Source organism: Alosa alosa, chromosome 23 (genome assembly GCF_017589495.1).
Source record: "Alosa alosa isolate M-15738 ecotype Scorff River chromosome 23, AALO_Geno_1.1, whole genome shotgun sequence".
NCBI lineage: Eukaryota > Metazoa > Chordata > Actinopteri > Clupeiformes > Clupeidae > Alosa > Alosa alosa.
In genome coordinates, this window is record NC_063211.1 from 13,868,188 (window position 1) to 13,882,653 (window position 14,466).

Below are 14,466 nucleotides of genomic sequence, written 5' to 3' on the forward strand. Positions count from 1 at the left end.
TGAGCTTCTTCTGGGTGACCTTCTTCCTGATAATGTCCCTTAATCGGCCCATTCATCTTCTACTTGCATTAAAAATTAATCTCTCAATTTCGTTGAGATCGCTCTCGCAGAAATATGAGGGAAATGACAAGATCATTTAATTGAATTCAATTCAAGCCTTAATCCTTCACTCAAACTTTGATTTAACACGTATCTGGGGGAGTTGATGTACTTCTGACATTGTGTGTTTAAAGGGGGTGTAGTGGCTCTGATGTGTGTGAGAGAGAGAGAGGGAGAGAGAGAGAGAGAGAGTTTTTAGGGGTAAGGATTAGGCACTTCTCCATGAGTCCGGCCCAGGCAGATGGCTTTGGGACTTGTCAAAGCGAACACAGCTGGAATTATAATTGATTAATCCCCCAATCCCAAACCCAATCACTATATTACACACACACACACACACACACACACACACACGCCTGCCCACTGCCCGACCTGCTTGCCGCACACACACACACACACACACACACACACACACACACACACAGGGTAGGTGGGCACACACCCACAGCAGACCTTCTGTTTCACGACATGAAATATTCATCACTGCTCTCCTAGGACAGTGCCTCTTTGAACTCTCCCAACACTCTCACTTGCACTCACCACAGCCAAACCGCTGCCAGAAAGCCCAGTGCTGCCTCGTATGCCACAGGAAAGTGGCCTATTATAGCCCAGAGCACTTGAGAGAGCAGAGAGAGCATCCAGTATGTCATCATTGCTCATCACCGTTGTGTTTACAGAACTAAGTCAGGAATAGATTCAGTAGGTGTGCATGAGACAGTGCCAAGAAAATGCCTTAGCACTGTGGATACACACATTTGCATTTCGAAAGGCAACGTTTGTAGTTTTCTAAAAAAAAAAAAAAGATATGCCATTCTGATCAGTTAAGTTCACTAATGTTTCTATGCATTTTATGTTTCTAGGTTTTTTTAATTCCAATATGTCTGAATCATTTGAGTAAACAGCTTCTAAGCATGTAGAGGAATATTCAAAGTAGGCCATCTCCACCATTGAATGAATCATGGCAACAAAAAACAGTTTCCTTGCTACTAAAAAAGCGTCCAACCTCGACTAAACATCCGTTAGCCCTAACTAATCATCCAAATCTTTCGCTGATTAAACACACTCACACTGACACAGTGAAGATCTCATACAGACAGGATGATAAGAAAGAGAAAATTAGCAGGCGCTAGACACTGAAGCCATCACTGCAGGACTGTGAAGCATTCTAACATATAAATCTTCACAAACACGTATAACGTTAAAGGAGCATTTGAGGACAGAGGATCAAACGTTTTGCCGGTGTTCAGGCGCTTACCGTTCGGCTCATCTCTAAGGAAGAGTCTGTGAATAGCACACACAGAGACAGCATCTCCAGTATGTAAACTTGCCAGTGGTTTACACAATTCCCACAGCCCACTGTCTCGCTAATCTACATTAGCCATCTTTCTCTCTCTCTCTCTCTCTCTCTCTCTCTCTCTCTCTCTCTCTCTATTTCTGGCTCAGTTTCTAACTCACTCTCTATTTGTCCTCTTGTGTACATCTGAGTTTATTTATCAAACTCTCAACTCTCAGACACACACACACACACACACACACACACACACACACACACACACACACACACACACACACACACACACACACACATCAAGTTTGCACCTTCATTACATAAACATAAGCATCCTCTACCCCTCTTTTTCTCACTCACTCTCTCTCTCTCTCTGTCTCTCCCCCTCTCTCTCTGTCTGTGTGTGTGTACGATAATGATTTTCTCTTTCGCCTTCCCTCCCTTTCCTTTGTGTTCTCCCATGAGAAGAGAGTCTCCCATTAGTCTTAAGGCTTCGCACATACTTTAATAGCGTCTCCGATGCCCTCTCAGCTTGCAGCATGTGCAGAATGCATATTTTCGGCACACTCCCTGTGGGCCTCCACAGCACCTTAGTCCCATATATCCATCCCAAGCAACAGCACTGTATCCTTCAGACTGACACAGAGTGGGGTTTGAGGGTGTGGAGGGGAGTGTGTGTGTGTGTGTGTGTGTGTGTGTGTGTGTGTGTGTGTGTGTGTGTGTGTACTGTAGGTGGGTGGGTGGGTTTGTGTGTCTGGTCTGACCAGCATCTTAATCTCACAGTGGGAAATAAAACAGGCCGCAATTATTTCAAGGAAACAAGGGGGGGGCTATAAATACACGGTGTGCTGGCTGACCAAATAAGGGAGCACCCAGGCAGGCAGGCAGGCAGACAGGCAGGCAGACGTGTGGACGGAGACGGGGCTGGGACTGGGACTGGGGCTGGGGCTGGGGCTGGGGCTGGGGCTGGAGCTGGGGCTGGGGCTGGAGCTGGGGCTGGGGCTGGAGCTGGGGCTGGGGCCAGGCTGCAGGCTGCCTTGGAGCACTCAAACAATAACAGGCAGGCGCCACAGGAGGCCAGCCTGCTGCTGCTGCCACCTCTCTCTAGCCATGCCTCCCTTTCTCTCTCTCTCTCTCTCTCTCTCTCTCCCACCCTCTCATCATACTTCCCTGCCCCAATTCTCCCTCCTTTCTCTGTTTCTCTCTCTTTCTCTCTCTCTTCATACCTTCCTGTCTCCCTCTTGCTTTCTACATGCGCCTCTCTCCAAGTCTCTTTCTCCTCGCTCTTACCCCCTCACTCCCTCCCTCTTCTCACACTCTCTCCCTCTCTCTTACCCTCTCCCTCTACCTCTTTTTCTCACCTCTCTCTCTCTCTTACCCTCCTACCCCCTCTCCCTCTCTCTCCATGCCTTGCCTGCCTGTTTGCTGGTCTGCCTGACTGACTGACTGGGCAGCCATTGTGAGCCAGCCTGGGGGAGTCAGAGAAGGTGGGTGGCTCAACGGTGAGCCAATCGCGGGTTGAATCACCGCTGCCTAAGCATGATATTTAGAGATGAAGAGGCCCTTTGAGGCGCAGTCGAAACGACTGAAGCTTTTTTTCTCCCCCCCTCTCTCTCTTTTATTTTGGTGCTGTGTAAGAGGAGAGGTGCAAGAGGCAGAATGCATGATTCATCCCTCTGATCATTTCCAGCGAGGGGTTTGTGGATGATCTCATTACGAAAGCTTGGTCGCGCACAGTATGACTGCAGTCAAAATATTGCATTAGATCCTCAAAACACAGTCATGCTTGTAAACGGCATGAGGCAGGAAGAGGGCATATCTAATGAGCTTATATCTTCAGTAAATGATGCAGATGCAGCTTACTAAATACTAAACTAAACCAAACAACTCTGCTGACAGTGATACAGGAAATTGAAGAAAGTGAGATTTGTGTCTCAAAGCACCTAATGTTGGGCTGCTGTAAGGCTGTAGTCAGACCTGGAGTTTGTTAACCAAGATGCTATATTGCATGTTGATTATCCTTTTATTTTGCATAATTGCAAAGGATAGCATTGTGGTACAGAATCACAAAATTCCACGATTGCATTTGTGTACTGAATTTAGATCTTCCCTTACTGGAGGTTGGTGGCACGACATACTGAGAGTGAGAATGTGACTGTCAACAACTTCCAACAAAGTAAAAGTACAAATCCTTAAAAAACAAAAGCATATAACACAATATAGCATATAGAATTGAACTGAATTGAGTGAGTGAGTGGATAGGAATTGTTAGGGCATTTGCAGCAAGGGAAAAGCTGTATTGTTGGTGGTCCCATTCTCACCTGCCCTGACGAAGAGCGTGGCTGAGCAGGACGCCTGACCCATCCGGTTGTTGGCGGTCACGTTATACGTCCCCGCGTCGCTGGGCTTCATGTGCATGATGGTGAGAGAGAATCGCTCCCCCTCCACCTGCAGGATGTGTGTGGGGCTGTCTCGGATCTCTGTATCCCCTTTCCTCCACCTCACTGCCACACACACACACACACACACACACACACACACACACACACACACACACACACACACACACACACACACACACACACACACATAACTCTATTAATTCAGTTTGCTGAAAGTCAGTAAAAATACACCACACACACACACAGAGACACACACAGACACACACACATAAACTCTCACACACACACACACACACACACACACACACACACACACACACACACAGAAACAGTAGCCTTTGAAGCGGCTGGGGGTTAATAAACCCAGCAGTGCTAGACCAAAGACTCCATCAACCCCTCAGCTACTGGTTGACCTCCATCAGTTTGACTGTCACTCACTGGATTCACACTACCTGAATCACTGAGCCGCCAACACACCCCAGCCATGTACACACAAAACAAATCATAGACAAAAATTAAGTGGCTGGCTATTTTGTCATAGGTCCTGTAAACGACATCATGGGTCACTGAACGTTTATTTAATTATTATTTCTCTTGTTGTTCAACAGGATAGCTGCAGGGGATGTCTTCATTCTTTGAAATGCTCATGATCACGTCTCAGTAGAAATAAACTTATTTCATGCTTAATAAAAATTGTATTCTGATAATGACTTTAACAAATCATAAAATCATCATTACAAAATATGCCTTTCTATGTTAAGTATTCATGTACCCATGATGAAATGCAACATGATACAACACTACTCCTCAGCCCTCACAAGTACTAGAAGTGCTATATTTAGACCGATGGCACGGAGTGGAATATGGCAGCCATGGTCCTGTCTGATGGACGGCTTGCCTTGCGGGAGGGGGCTTCCAGCGATGACACACTTGAGCTGAACCTCGTCCCCAGTGCAGGCCTCTACGTCCCTCAGGGGCGTCTGGAAGTGGGGACCCTCGTCCGGGGCCTCCTCGGCTGACATGTAGGAATCGTCGGAGGAGTCCGCTGGAACAGGGGAAGGCAGCAGCAGAGATGCGTCACTTGTTTATACTAATAGACGAGTGAAGAGAGTGTGTGGTGGTCTTAAGGTAGCCATTTTTCAAAGGGTATAAGGGGCATACTGAATTGAACTGGGTGGTACTTGTCCATTGACTCAGTCCCTTGGATTGAGTTGACTGAAATAAATATCTGAACTGGGATTTGAACTGAACCGAACTGAATTAAACCAATTTAAATTGAATTTGAAAAGTTCAGTTTAAGATGTATCTATATATTGTGATTCAAATTAGTTGTGACGATGTGTGCTATGGGGAAGAGCATGGCTTGGAAACATGAATAATATTAGATTGGGAAAATGTAAATCCATTTGGTATATTGCAGCTAAAGCTATTTTAAGAAAATAATAAATAACCACAATGACAAACAAAATATAGAAGTGGCACAGTTCTTACTGCCATGAGACTCTAGTAGCACCTTTTCTTGAATGCCCACTACCTAGTTACCCACAAACCTAAAAAGACACCATCTGACCTACTTTTCCTCTGACAGAGATGAACAGTTGGAGGGTTTTGTTTACAATTTCGTGCACGCACAGGGCAGCAGGGGATAATTTTAGCTCAACCTTCAGACATCCTAGTGCTTCACTTCACTTGCATCATTATTCACCGCAAATAGGTTGTCTCACCTTGTTCTGGAGACGTTGGACGATCGTGATGCGCCTTGCCCCGACTCCTTGGGCTTCTTCCTTTCCTTACTGGCCTTCTTGTCCTCCTTTGGTCATGCTCTATCCTCTCTTCTTCTTCCTCGTCATCCTCCTCTTCCATGGGTTCATCCTCAACAACAATAGTGGGGATGGTCAGTTTCAACCCTGCGGAAAGACCTCTTGTTGGTTTCTTCTCCGGAGCGCTCTGTGGTGTTGGGACAGGTGCAGGCTGTGAAGGCTGCACTGAGCTGGCCATCCGTGGTGGCTTCGGAGGGACTGGTACATCTTTCGTAGGTGTAGACACCCTCTGTAAACGAGGGCTCGAAGACTTTCGCTCTTTCTTTGGAACTGGCTGCTCAGTCTCCTGGTTGTGTGGCGTCTCTTGGAGAGGCTGGGGACTAGGCAGGGTGGGAGAGTCTCGGGTTGGACTTTTGCGTGGAAGTCTGGGTGAACACTGGCCTGGGAGTTGGATTGCAGGGAATATCCGAGGTTTGGCCTTGGCGCCGCCATCTGTCTCGGTTTTCCCGACCAGTGTGTCTTTCCCGGTGTGTTTCTTAGACGCTCCAGAGCGCCATGGAGCAACCTGGTCTTTCAGAGGCTGCTTGTCTTCTGTTCCACTCTGCAATTCGCTTTGTGTTCTGACTGGTTTCTGTGGAGCCCGTTGTTCTTTTTCAGGCTCTGAAAACATCCGTGCTGGTCTTTGTTCCAGATCGTGAGGTTTCTTACTCACGTTGGGTAGGATTGGTTCTTTTTCAGACTCTGAAAACCTGCGTTCTGGTCTTTGTTCCAGATCGTGAGGTTTCTTACCCACGTTGTGGAGGATTGGTTCTTTTTCAGACTCTGCTGCCCTCATTTCAGATCTTCGCTCCCGATCTTGCAGTTTCTGAATGACCTCAGGAGGGATCGGCTCTAGTTTACCCAGGGACTGCTTGTCTGTCTCGCAGAGCTGCTCGGTGGACATAGCCTTTTTCATGCTGGGCCTCCCGACGAGACGTTTGATGCGATTGAGCTCCACTGTGAATTTACTCTGGAAATTCTGGACTTTCTGAGCATAGTTGCTGTTGCTGCTACCCTCCTCCAACGAAGAGGCCTTCTGCTTGAAGAAGGACCTCTTTAGAGCCACGTCCGATGTCCCTTGGTCTTTTGTGGCTGCAGTTCGCTTGTTCCGGTCATCTCCGGAGTCGACAGATGCCGCCCGACCAAACATCGCCCAGGGGCGACTTGCCGATGACCCCTTCGGCGGGTCCACACTCTGCTTACGCTCCTCAAAAGCTCGGACCTTGTCGAAGATCTTGGAGCCAGCCCGAGTGAGCTTTGGAGTCTGGCAGGTCAGCGAGTCTTTACGCGAGTCCTGCGAATCGCTGCTGTGGGAGGACCCAGACGACTTAGAACCTTTCGCTCTCGTCATACTGTCGGCCTTCTCCTGGCGGACCGCGGGGCCTCCCACGTTCTGTTTCTGCTGCTGGCCACTGTCACTAGGTAGAGAAGTGTCGGGTCCAGGCTCATCATGACCAGGCAAGGATGAGCTTGGTTTGGTTTTGCCCAGTGGGAACAGAGCACTGGGGGTGTTGTCCTTTAAAAGGGTGTCCACTTGGTTCCTGGAATGTGGGCAATTGGGGGATATGCATGTTAGAGCAGTGGTCTTCCAAAGAGGTAAAGGGTTGCATTGGTGGAGGTTGTAGGGGAGGGGCACACCATTTGTGATGCATGTTAGAGAGGGGGATTGGGGATGTGTTCAGTTTGAGGGTGCACAAAGCAATCTTTCAATGAAATTCAACATTAAGATCTAATGTTGATATTGGGTATGTGTTATTGTTAATACATATATGATTGATGCTTCTATTATTGTAACTGAGAAAAAATAGGCACTTTTTTACTGACTCCAACCATATGAAACATGCGTGAAAAATGATAAAAAAAAACATGCCATGTCACAGCAACTTAAAACATGATGACATGCAAACACTCCAAACATTTTTAAATTAATTTATTCTGGTTCAGTTTAGTAACCATTCATAAACATTTACTATATTACATATTATAAATAACACTTTACATATATTTTACAATAAAATAATACAATGATATGACTACAGCTATTCATATCATACGCAGGTTTTCATTCTAGTGTTGAAAAACCTGTATTACGTGTCAAGTGAACTGTCATAAAGTATATAAATGTTTATGAATGGTTACACAAATAACCTCATTCAAAGAGGGTATCCCTTAATAAAGGATGGAGTCAAAGGAAAGCATGGTGTTTCGAACTTAAATTCTCGAGGAATAACTGATGACAAAATATGAACTAAAACAAAAAGATGGAAAACTAAAAGAGTGACTAGATTTGGATTTAAATAAACTGCTACAGTCAATATAATTGTAAATGGGCCTGTTTTTGTTTCTGGTCATTATTGTGTTGTTGTTGTTGTTGTTGTTGTTGTTGTTGTTGTTGTTGTTGTCGTGTCCCCTGTGCCCCTGCTCTCAAGGATGTATAGTAAAAGTCCTCCCTCCATAGAGGCTGAACATGCTGCCATAGTAATCGCTGGCTAGCGACGCGCTTTCCTCCGACTCCCACGAGGGACGGGCCACGCTGGCCTGGGACGCACGCAGCAGGGCCTCCACGCCCAGGTGCCTGACGGGGGGGCTTTCTACACCCCCCAGGTGCGCTTGCCTGCCAGGCTGAGAGGGGTCCACCAGGCCGGGGGGTCTGGAGCCGAGAGGGAACACCTCCCGCCCCACCACGGGGTCCTGGACAGCTCTGCGGTCATGACCGTACGGCTCGGATGAGCGATCCGCCATTTTGACTCCTAAACAAATAATGCAAATACTCAAACACTGAGACAAATAAAACTACTCAATGAGACACATATAAATACTGAAATGCCGTTGTGTTGAGAAAACATATGCACTGTCCAATGTTGCCATATAGCTGCTCTCTATAGATCGCTATAGAGCACTGTATGTTAGATTATAATCAAATCCTACCGTGTACCTGAGCACAAAACGTGAACATAAACACTTGATTTGATCATTTGAGCAGCTACTGTTGAATACTCTTGTATTGGAGGCCAGAAATTCTTAGGATTAGATTTTCACCGGCACAATTAGTATTCTGAGAGTGAGAACAAGCAGTTGAAAAACTAACACAGTATGCCCACTCTGGGAGTTCTGTTTTTGCTAAGAATATGAATAAACATAAAGTGTGGGCAGGCTTTGTTTGCCAGAGGGGAGAACAAACGTTGAATCAATCAGTTTGGATGAACAGCAAAAAACAAAAACATAAAAAAAAAAAAAAACCATCATATCCCTTCCCATTCTGCTTGCTCCCTCCTCTCTACCAACATCACTGTTACCGTGCCAACATGGAACTCTAGAGAGTGTGAACAGTGATGTGTGTGCAACACGGCAACCGTCGACAGCACATCAATTTGATTTGTGTTACTCAAGTCCGCAGGTTCTAAAAATAGAATGGTGACTTCTTTACGCACTTCTTTTTCATGATGGAGGACTAAAGAGGTGTACAAGCAGACCTTCAAAAAGTCTCATCAGACTTAATGTCAATTGTCTTTCCCCAGACAGTTGACATTTATATCTGAAATATTAAACATTTAAACCATTTTTTTTTTTTTGGCGCAATCAGTTAACATTTATCTAAACAACGAAAACAAGACATTTTACCTACAAAAACTGCTTCTGTCTGAGTCTCTTTCAAATACACAGGTAAGCACAGACACCTGAGAGAAGAAAGACATTTAGACAGACAGATAATTACCTGTCTGGCTGTGTGCTCCTTTGCCTTTCTCTTTGGCCTCCATGGGGACCTGTCCTTCTGCTGTTTCATCCTCGGTATTCTCTGAGTCTGCAGCAGAGGAAGATGAGGAGGAGGAGGAGGAGGAGGAAGAGGAGGAGGAGGAAGAGCAGTAGGCCAAATGACATAAAACACAGCAGCAAACCCTAATCACATTTCATGCCGATATAACTGAGGACAGAGGACTAGATAGGCATCCAGGTGCGAGTCAGAGGACTGTGATTCACCCCTACCACACACACACACACACACACACACACACACACACACCAACCATCCCCTCTCCAACAGACCTCTTCAAAGCTTCACCAAAAATAGACTGACATGAAATCGAATAGGGGAGAGAACAGACACAGAGTCGAAACACCTTTTTTCTCCACAAGGGGAGTTTGTTGGCAGATGAGTGAGAGGCATGTGTGTGATGACTAATGCTTTTTTTTTTTTTCTCGGCGCTCGGCAGTGCTAACAAGACAACACATCGCTGACCCACAAACGTCAGAACTCACATCACAGCCACTGCTACGCTGCCATACCTTCAGTATACCAGGATACAGGTGGCGATACTGAAAAGTATGACAGAGTTTCTATTGATATATGAACAAAGAGGAAGCTCTCCTCCAGCGCTCATGGCTGCTGAATCCGAAGACTATTCTGCACATGAAACAGGATATGAAAGAGCAACCGGGAGCATATTTTTGCATTTTAAACGCTCTCAATGAGAGACGAGTTAAAAGGCGAATGAGACAGATCAGTCAGATAAAAGAAGCCCAGCAAGGAAAGATTATTTGTTTATTTTTTTTTACCAGAGGTTTGCTTCCTGCAGGAGCGGAAAACTTCACTTCCATAGTGGCAGCAAAAAAAGGGTAAACAGAGAAGCACAGTTACCATAGAAACCAACATCCTAGTCTTAAACATAGGCCTACACATGCGTACGTGCGAGCACTCAGATTCACATTCACACACACACACACACACACACACACACACACACACACACACACACACACACACACATACAATCACATACAGATGCGCACTCTATGCACAAGCTATCCCACACAAACACATACATATACAAATAATGCTATTCAATGCAATGATACAAGCAGTCACCAACAGTCACACACAACCACCCTTCACAAAGACGCACAAAGCCAAATTATACCCGATAGTACACACGGCACATTTTGAATTTGCAATTTCATTGCTTCACTTAAATAATAAAATAATAAAGAAACAGGTATAAGCTATAAGTGGCTTATTCAAACCCAGTGAAATAATAATTGAAGCACAAATATGACCACCCATTTATTGAGAAAAAAACACATGGAAGGACTAAAACTAATAAGTTCAGCCAATACTTAACCAAGCATAACAAAACTGTCTTGAGAGGATAACCTACACCTACACCTACAACCTCACTACTGTCCGGGTCCTACGCAACATTGCACAGTCATGGCTTAAATGAAGAACTGATGCTACACAAAATCATTCTTTCAAGTATATCTGTCAAACATATGCTCATTGTATCAGCTTTGCCCATAACTATAAACAATAGATATTTAACCTGAAGCATAAACCTACACACACCATGAGTAAACCTTCCAAAGGTTCGGTTGGAGTGGCCAGTTTTCTGCAAGAAAACAAAAAACTCACATTAGAAAACATTACATGATGTAGCCTACATTATAGGCTATTCACCAGAAGGGTATATGCTACGAGGCACCATTGACAGGATTATAATAAAATATATATCTGCTAAGGATCAGATGGATACATCTTAAAGGCTGTTATTACTTGATACCAAATGAAATTAAACATTTGAAAGTTAAAATCCTTAGTCTGTCAGTCAGGCTTCCGTTGAACAAGTTTCCACCCGAAGGATTCCTAGATTAATCCACCTACTGTGGTCCCACCCCGGAGCATCCTGGCAGGAGCCAGCACCGGTGCTGGTATGGAGCAGAGTCCTGGTGGCAGACGGCGCTACCTAGTTTACCGGAGCTTCATGTTGCTGCCGCTCTGTTGTGTATTTCATCACTCTGAATGACTGTGCCGTCGGTGGATAATCTCTCCCCTCAACCTCCTCGTTTCCTTTTTTTTTGCTTATCGCTTTCTTTTATTTATTTTTTTTTTCATTTATTTTTTGGTCGCTCCACTATTTCCAGCAGTTAAGAGACACTGACTGCTCTGCTACCCTGGCAACAAGACATGAAAATGTCCCTGGAGGAACTCCCAATATCACTGACTGCACTGAGATGGAAGCTTTTAATGTTTTCCTTTTTTGACTGCGTAGCAACAACAAACCTCTGATGGTGACCGCACATTTTTTCCTACAGCCTACTGCTTTGCACAGTCAAAAATGATCGGTCAAACTTGGCTGGTGAACTAGACCCTCTGTTTGTCTGTGGGAAGTGTGTCAATGATATGCAGCTTCTGACAGGTGACCCTACAGTATGCTGTCTAGACACAGCGAAGGGGAGTCTGGATTAAGAACAAGAGTGTGAGGCAAGCACAAGGAAGGAACTCTGGACTTACCTGGAACCTCTTCTTTGACCAGATCTTCTTCATGATTTCATCCAAGTCCCAAGTGTGCAGAAAACATTCAAAGAGGCACCTGTTGGTAGCTTGACAGTTGACAATTCCCCCAAAAAACCTTTTTACTCCAAAAACAAAACTAAAACCAACATCAGAAACTGAGTTTGTTTGTTGGTGTATTGTTGTTTAGAAATAGGAATAAAGGCCCAGTCGTTTTTTAGAACCAGTTGAGTAATTCTTGTGTGAGTGTGAATCTCTGTGGTAGATGAGCCACTGTGAGCCTCAGGTGTTGGAGCAGCTGCTCTCGCTCAACGGCATCCCTCTGACAAGCGCATCTTCCTCCGCCTCTTCCTGCTCCTCTTCTTCCTCAAGGGGGGGAAGGGAAAACAAAAAGAGCCCCAAACGCAGGTTCAGTCAGCCCCAGCCACAGATTCAGGCTCAGCTGCTGCCGCTGTAGTGGAGGAGGTGGTGGATGTGCTGGAGGTGGCGGAGGCTCCAAGGCGGGGAAAAGAGCATCGCTGGCTGGGAGGGGGGGGGGGGAACCCGAAGTGGGCAGCGCAGGTCAGATCCGAGAGGAGGGGGAGGAGGGTGGGACCGGAGAAGCTTGCCGGCATCCGGACAAAAGCAGAGTGAAAATGTGCTGCCTGTGTGGTGTGAGCAGGCTCCCCTTCTCTCTTTGTTCCTTGCCTATATCGCTTTCTGCTATGCACACACACGCTCTCTCTCTCTCTCTCTATCTCACACTCTTGCTCTATTTCTATTGCTCACACACACACACACACACACACACCCTCTTTCTCTCTCTCTCTCTCCCTTGCTTGCTCCCTCTGTGACGTCACTCACAGCCTCCTGCAATAAAAGTGAAAGAGCAAGTGAGAGGGAGGGTGAGTGGCCAGTGCAATGCACAGAAGCCGGACCCTGCTGGAGAGGGGATGAGAAAAGAAAGAAAGAACAAAGAGAAAGAAAGAAAGAGAGGGATGTCTATTCCCCTAAATGAAAATACTGCAATTTTCCATTACATCTCCCCTATCGCCTTTCCCCCCCTTACCCATTAGTATATCTCCAGAGAGAGAGAGAGAGAGAGAGAGAGAGAGAGAGAGAGAGAGAGATGAGAAGAGTGAGTGGAGGCAAAAAAGACAGAGAGAAACACTGTGTGGGAGAGAGAGAGAAAGAAGAAGAGTATGGTGGTGAGGGAAGAAGGGGGAGAACAAATGAAGGAAGGGGCAAGGGGCTATACTAAGGACGAGAGAGAAAAAGAAAGAGAAAGAGAGAGAGAGAGAGAGAGAGAGAGAGAGAGAGTTCAGTTCACAGCTTACAAAACATGAATTATCCATTGGGAGTCTGTCTGGAGCCTTGACGTCACGGTAACCGAGGGAGCATCGATGGGCACACTGAACGTCACATCAATCGGTGAGCTCACGGACTGACTGAGGTCCCCATCTCTCAGCCTCAGCATCAGCACCAGTCTACTGCACCACACCGAACACGCCATCTCTCCAAACCCCCATTAGCAATGTGACACGGCACATTTCCATATGTGATGCATTGGTTAGTACCAGCTGTCTCATCTAACGCATGCAAATATCACCCACCCTCGCTTTCCATAACAATCACATAATACAGTGGAAAAGATGGATCTGGATGGTGTCTGATTGATTGCCTATCCGTATGAAGCATATAATGCACACATAGTGTGTTGAAGGCTGCAACTCGTGGCCTTGCATCAGTTTGAATATTTACTGGTTTGTTCTGGTTTGAATTACTGCTGATTTTTATAAAATGCAGGCACACACACCATCATATGCTGTTTGCAGCACATGGTCTAATTAATAGATCATTGCACACACTCAGTCAAGCTCACTGAAATGTCTGTCAGTGGAATCTAATCCATCAAACGAGAGCCTGTGAAAATGATTCGGGGCGTAACAGGGCCAAGCCATATCGTGATGAAAGTCTAATGCTGGAGATTGAGAAAACACATTTGGCTCCATTAGTTGCTTCAGCTGTTCGTTTTTTTTCTCCCCTCCTTGGCCATTTTATATTATTGATAAATCATTACTGTGTGGACAAAGCGACAGGAGAATGTGCTTCCCCGTTTTTGGTCTGCTGTTGTAGTCAGCAGTCGCTGTAGTGTCACACACACAAACACACACACACACACACACACACACACACACACACACACACACAAACCATCTCAGAGAGATTTCTCGCAAACGTACGCAAATCAATAAAAACACTCTGCGCTAAACAAGACAAGCTGCCCGGCTCACATCTCACTTAACCAGGATCGATCTGGGCAGAGGCTGATATCACTGCTCACTCCAGATGCACTATTAGCCTTATTAAAAATAAATAAATAAACAAATGGGACAGAGTAGGCAAGCAGAGGTGCTGATTACCTAATGAGGAAACACCACTTTTATGGGCACTTTGACTGAACAAGGGAAACATTGAATATGGGAAAATGTGTAGCCTATGACTGTCAAGCAGGCCAGACAGCATTTTCGTCTACTGTTTGTCAGGCATATCTAAAAAGAGGGTCTGATATTGAACTGCATTGGGCTCTAACTATGTGTGATAATGAAATGA

The 14,466-nt window shown here is 45.7% G+C and overlaps 1 protein-coding gene across 6 annotated transcripts in view; it reads right to left on the reverse strand.

Annotated features, from left to right (window-relative positions):
- spega (striated muscle enriched protein kinase a) overlaps nt 1-14,466 on the reverse strand; it is a 49,508-nt gene that overhangs the window by 23,754 nt on the left and 11,288 nt on the right. For 4 of the 6 annotated variants that reach the window (XM_048234367.1, XM_048234371.1, XM_048234366.1 and 1 more), the window contains 5 exons: nt 9,304-9,390; nt 8,203-8,338; nt 5,514-7,129; nt 4,688-4,834; nt 3,709-3,891 (listed from right to left, as the gene is read on the reverse strand). In XM_048234367.1, coding sequence (XP_048090324.1) covers nt 3,709-3,891; nt 4,688-4,834; nt 5,514-7,129; nt 8,203-8,338; nt 9,304-9,390 — 2,169 coding nt within the window. Of the gene's footprint in view, nt 1-3,708; nt 3,892-4,687; nt 4,835-5,513; nt 7,130-8,202; nt 8,339-9,303; nt 9,391-10,142; nt 10,178-10,929; nt 10,973-11,874; nt 12,380-14,466 lie in introns of those variants that run through there. The other 2 variants (XM_048234368.1, XM_048234370.1) reach the window with 2 other exon arrangements.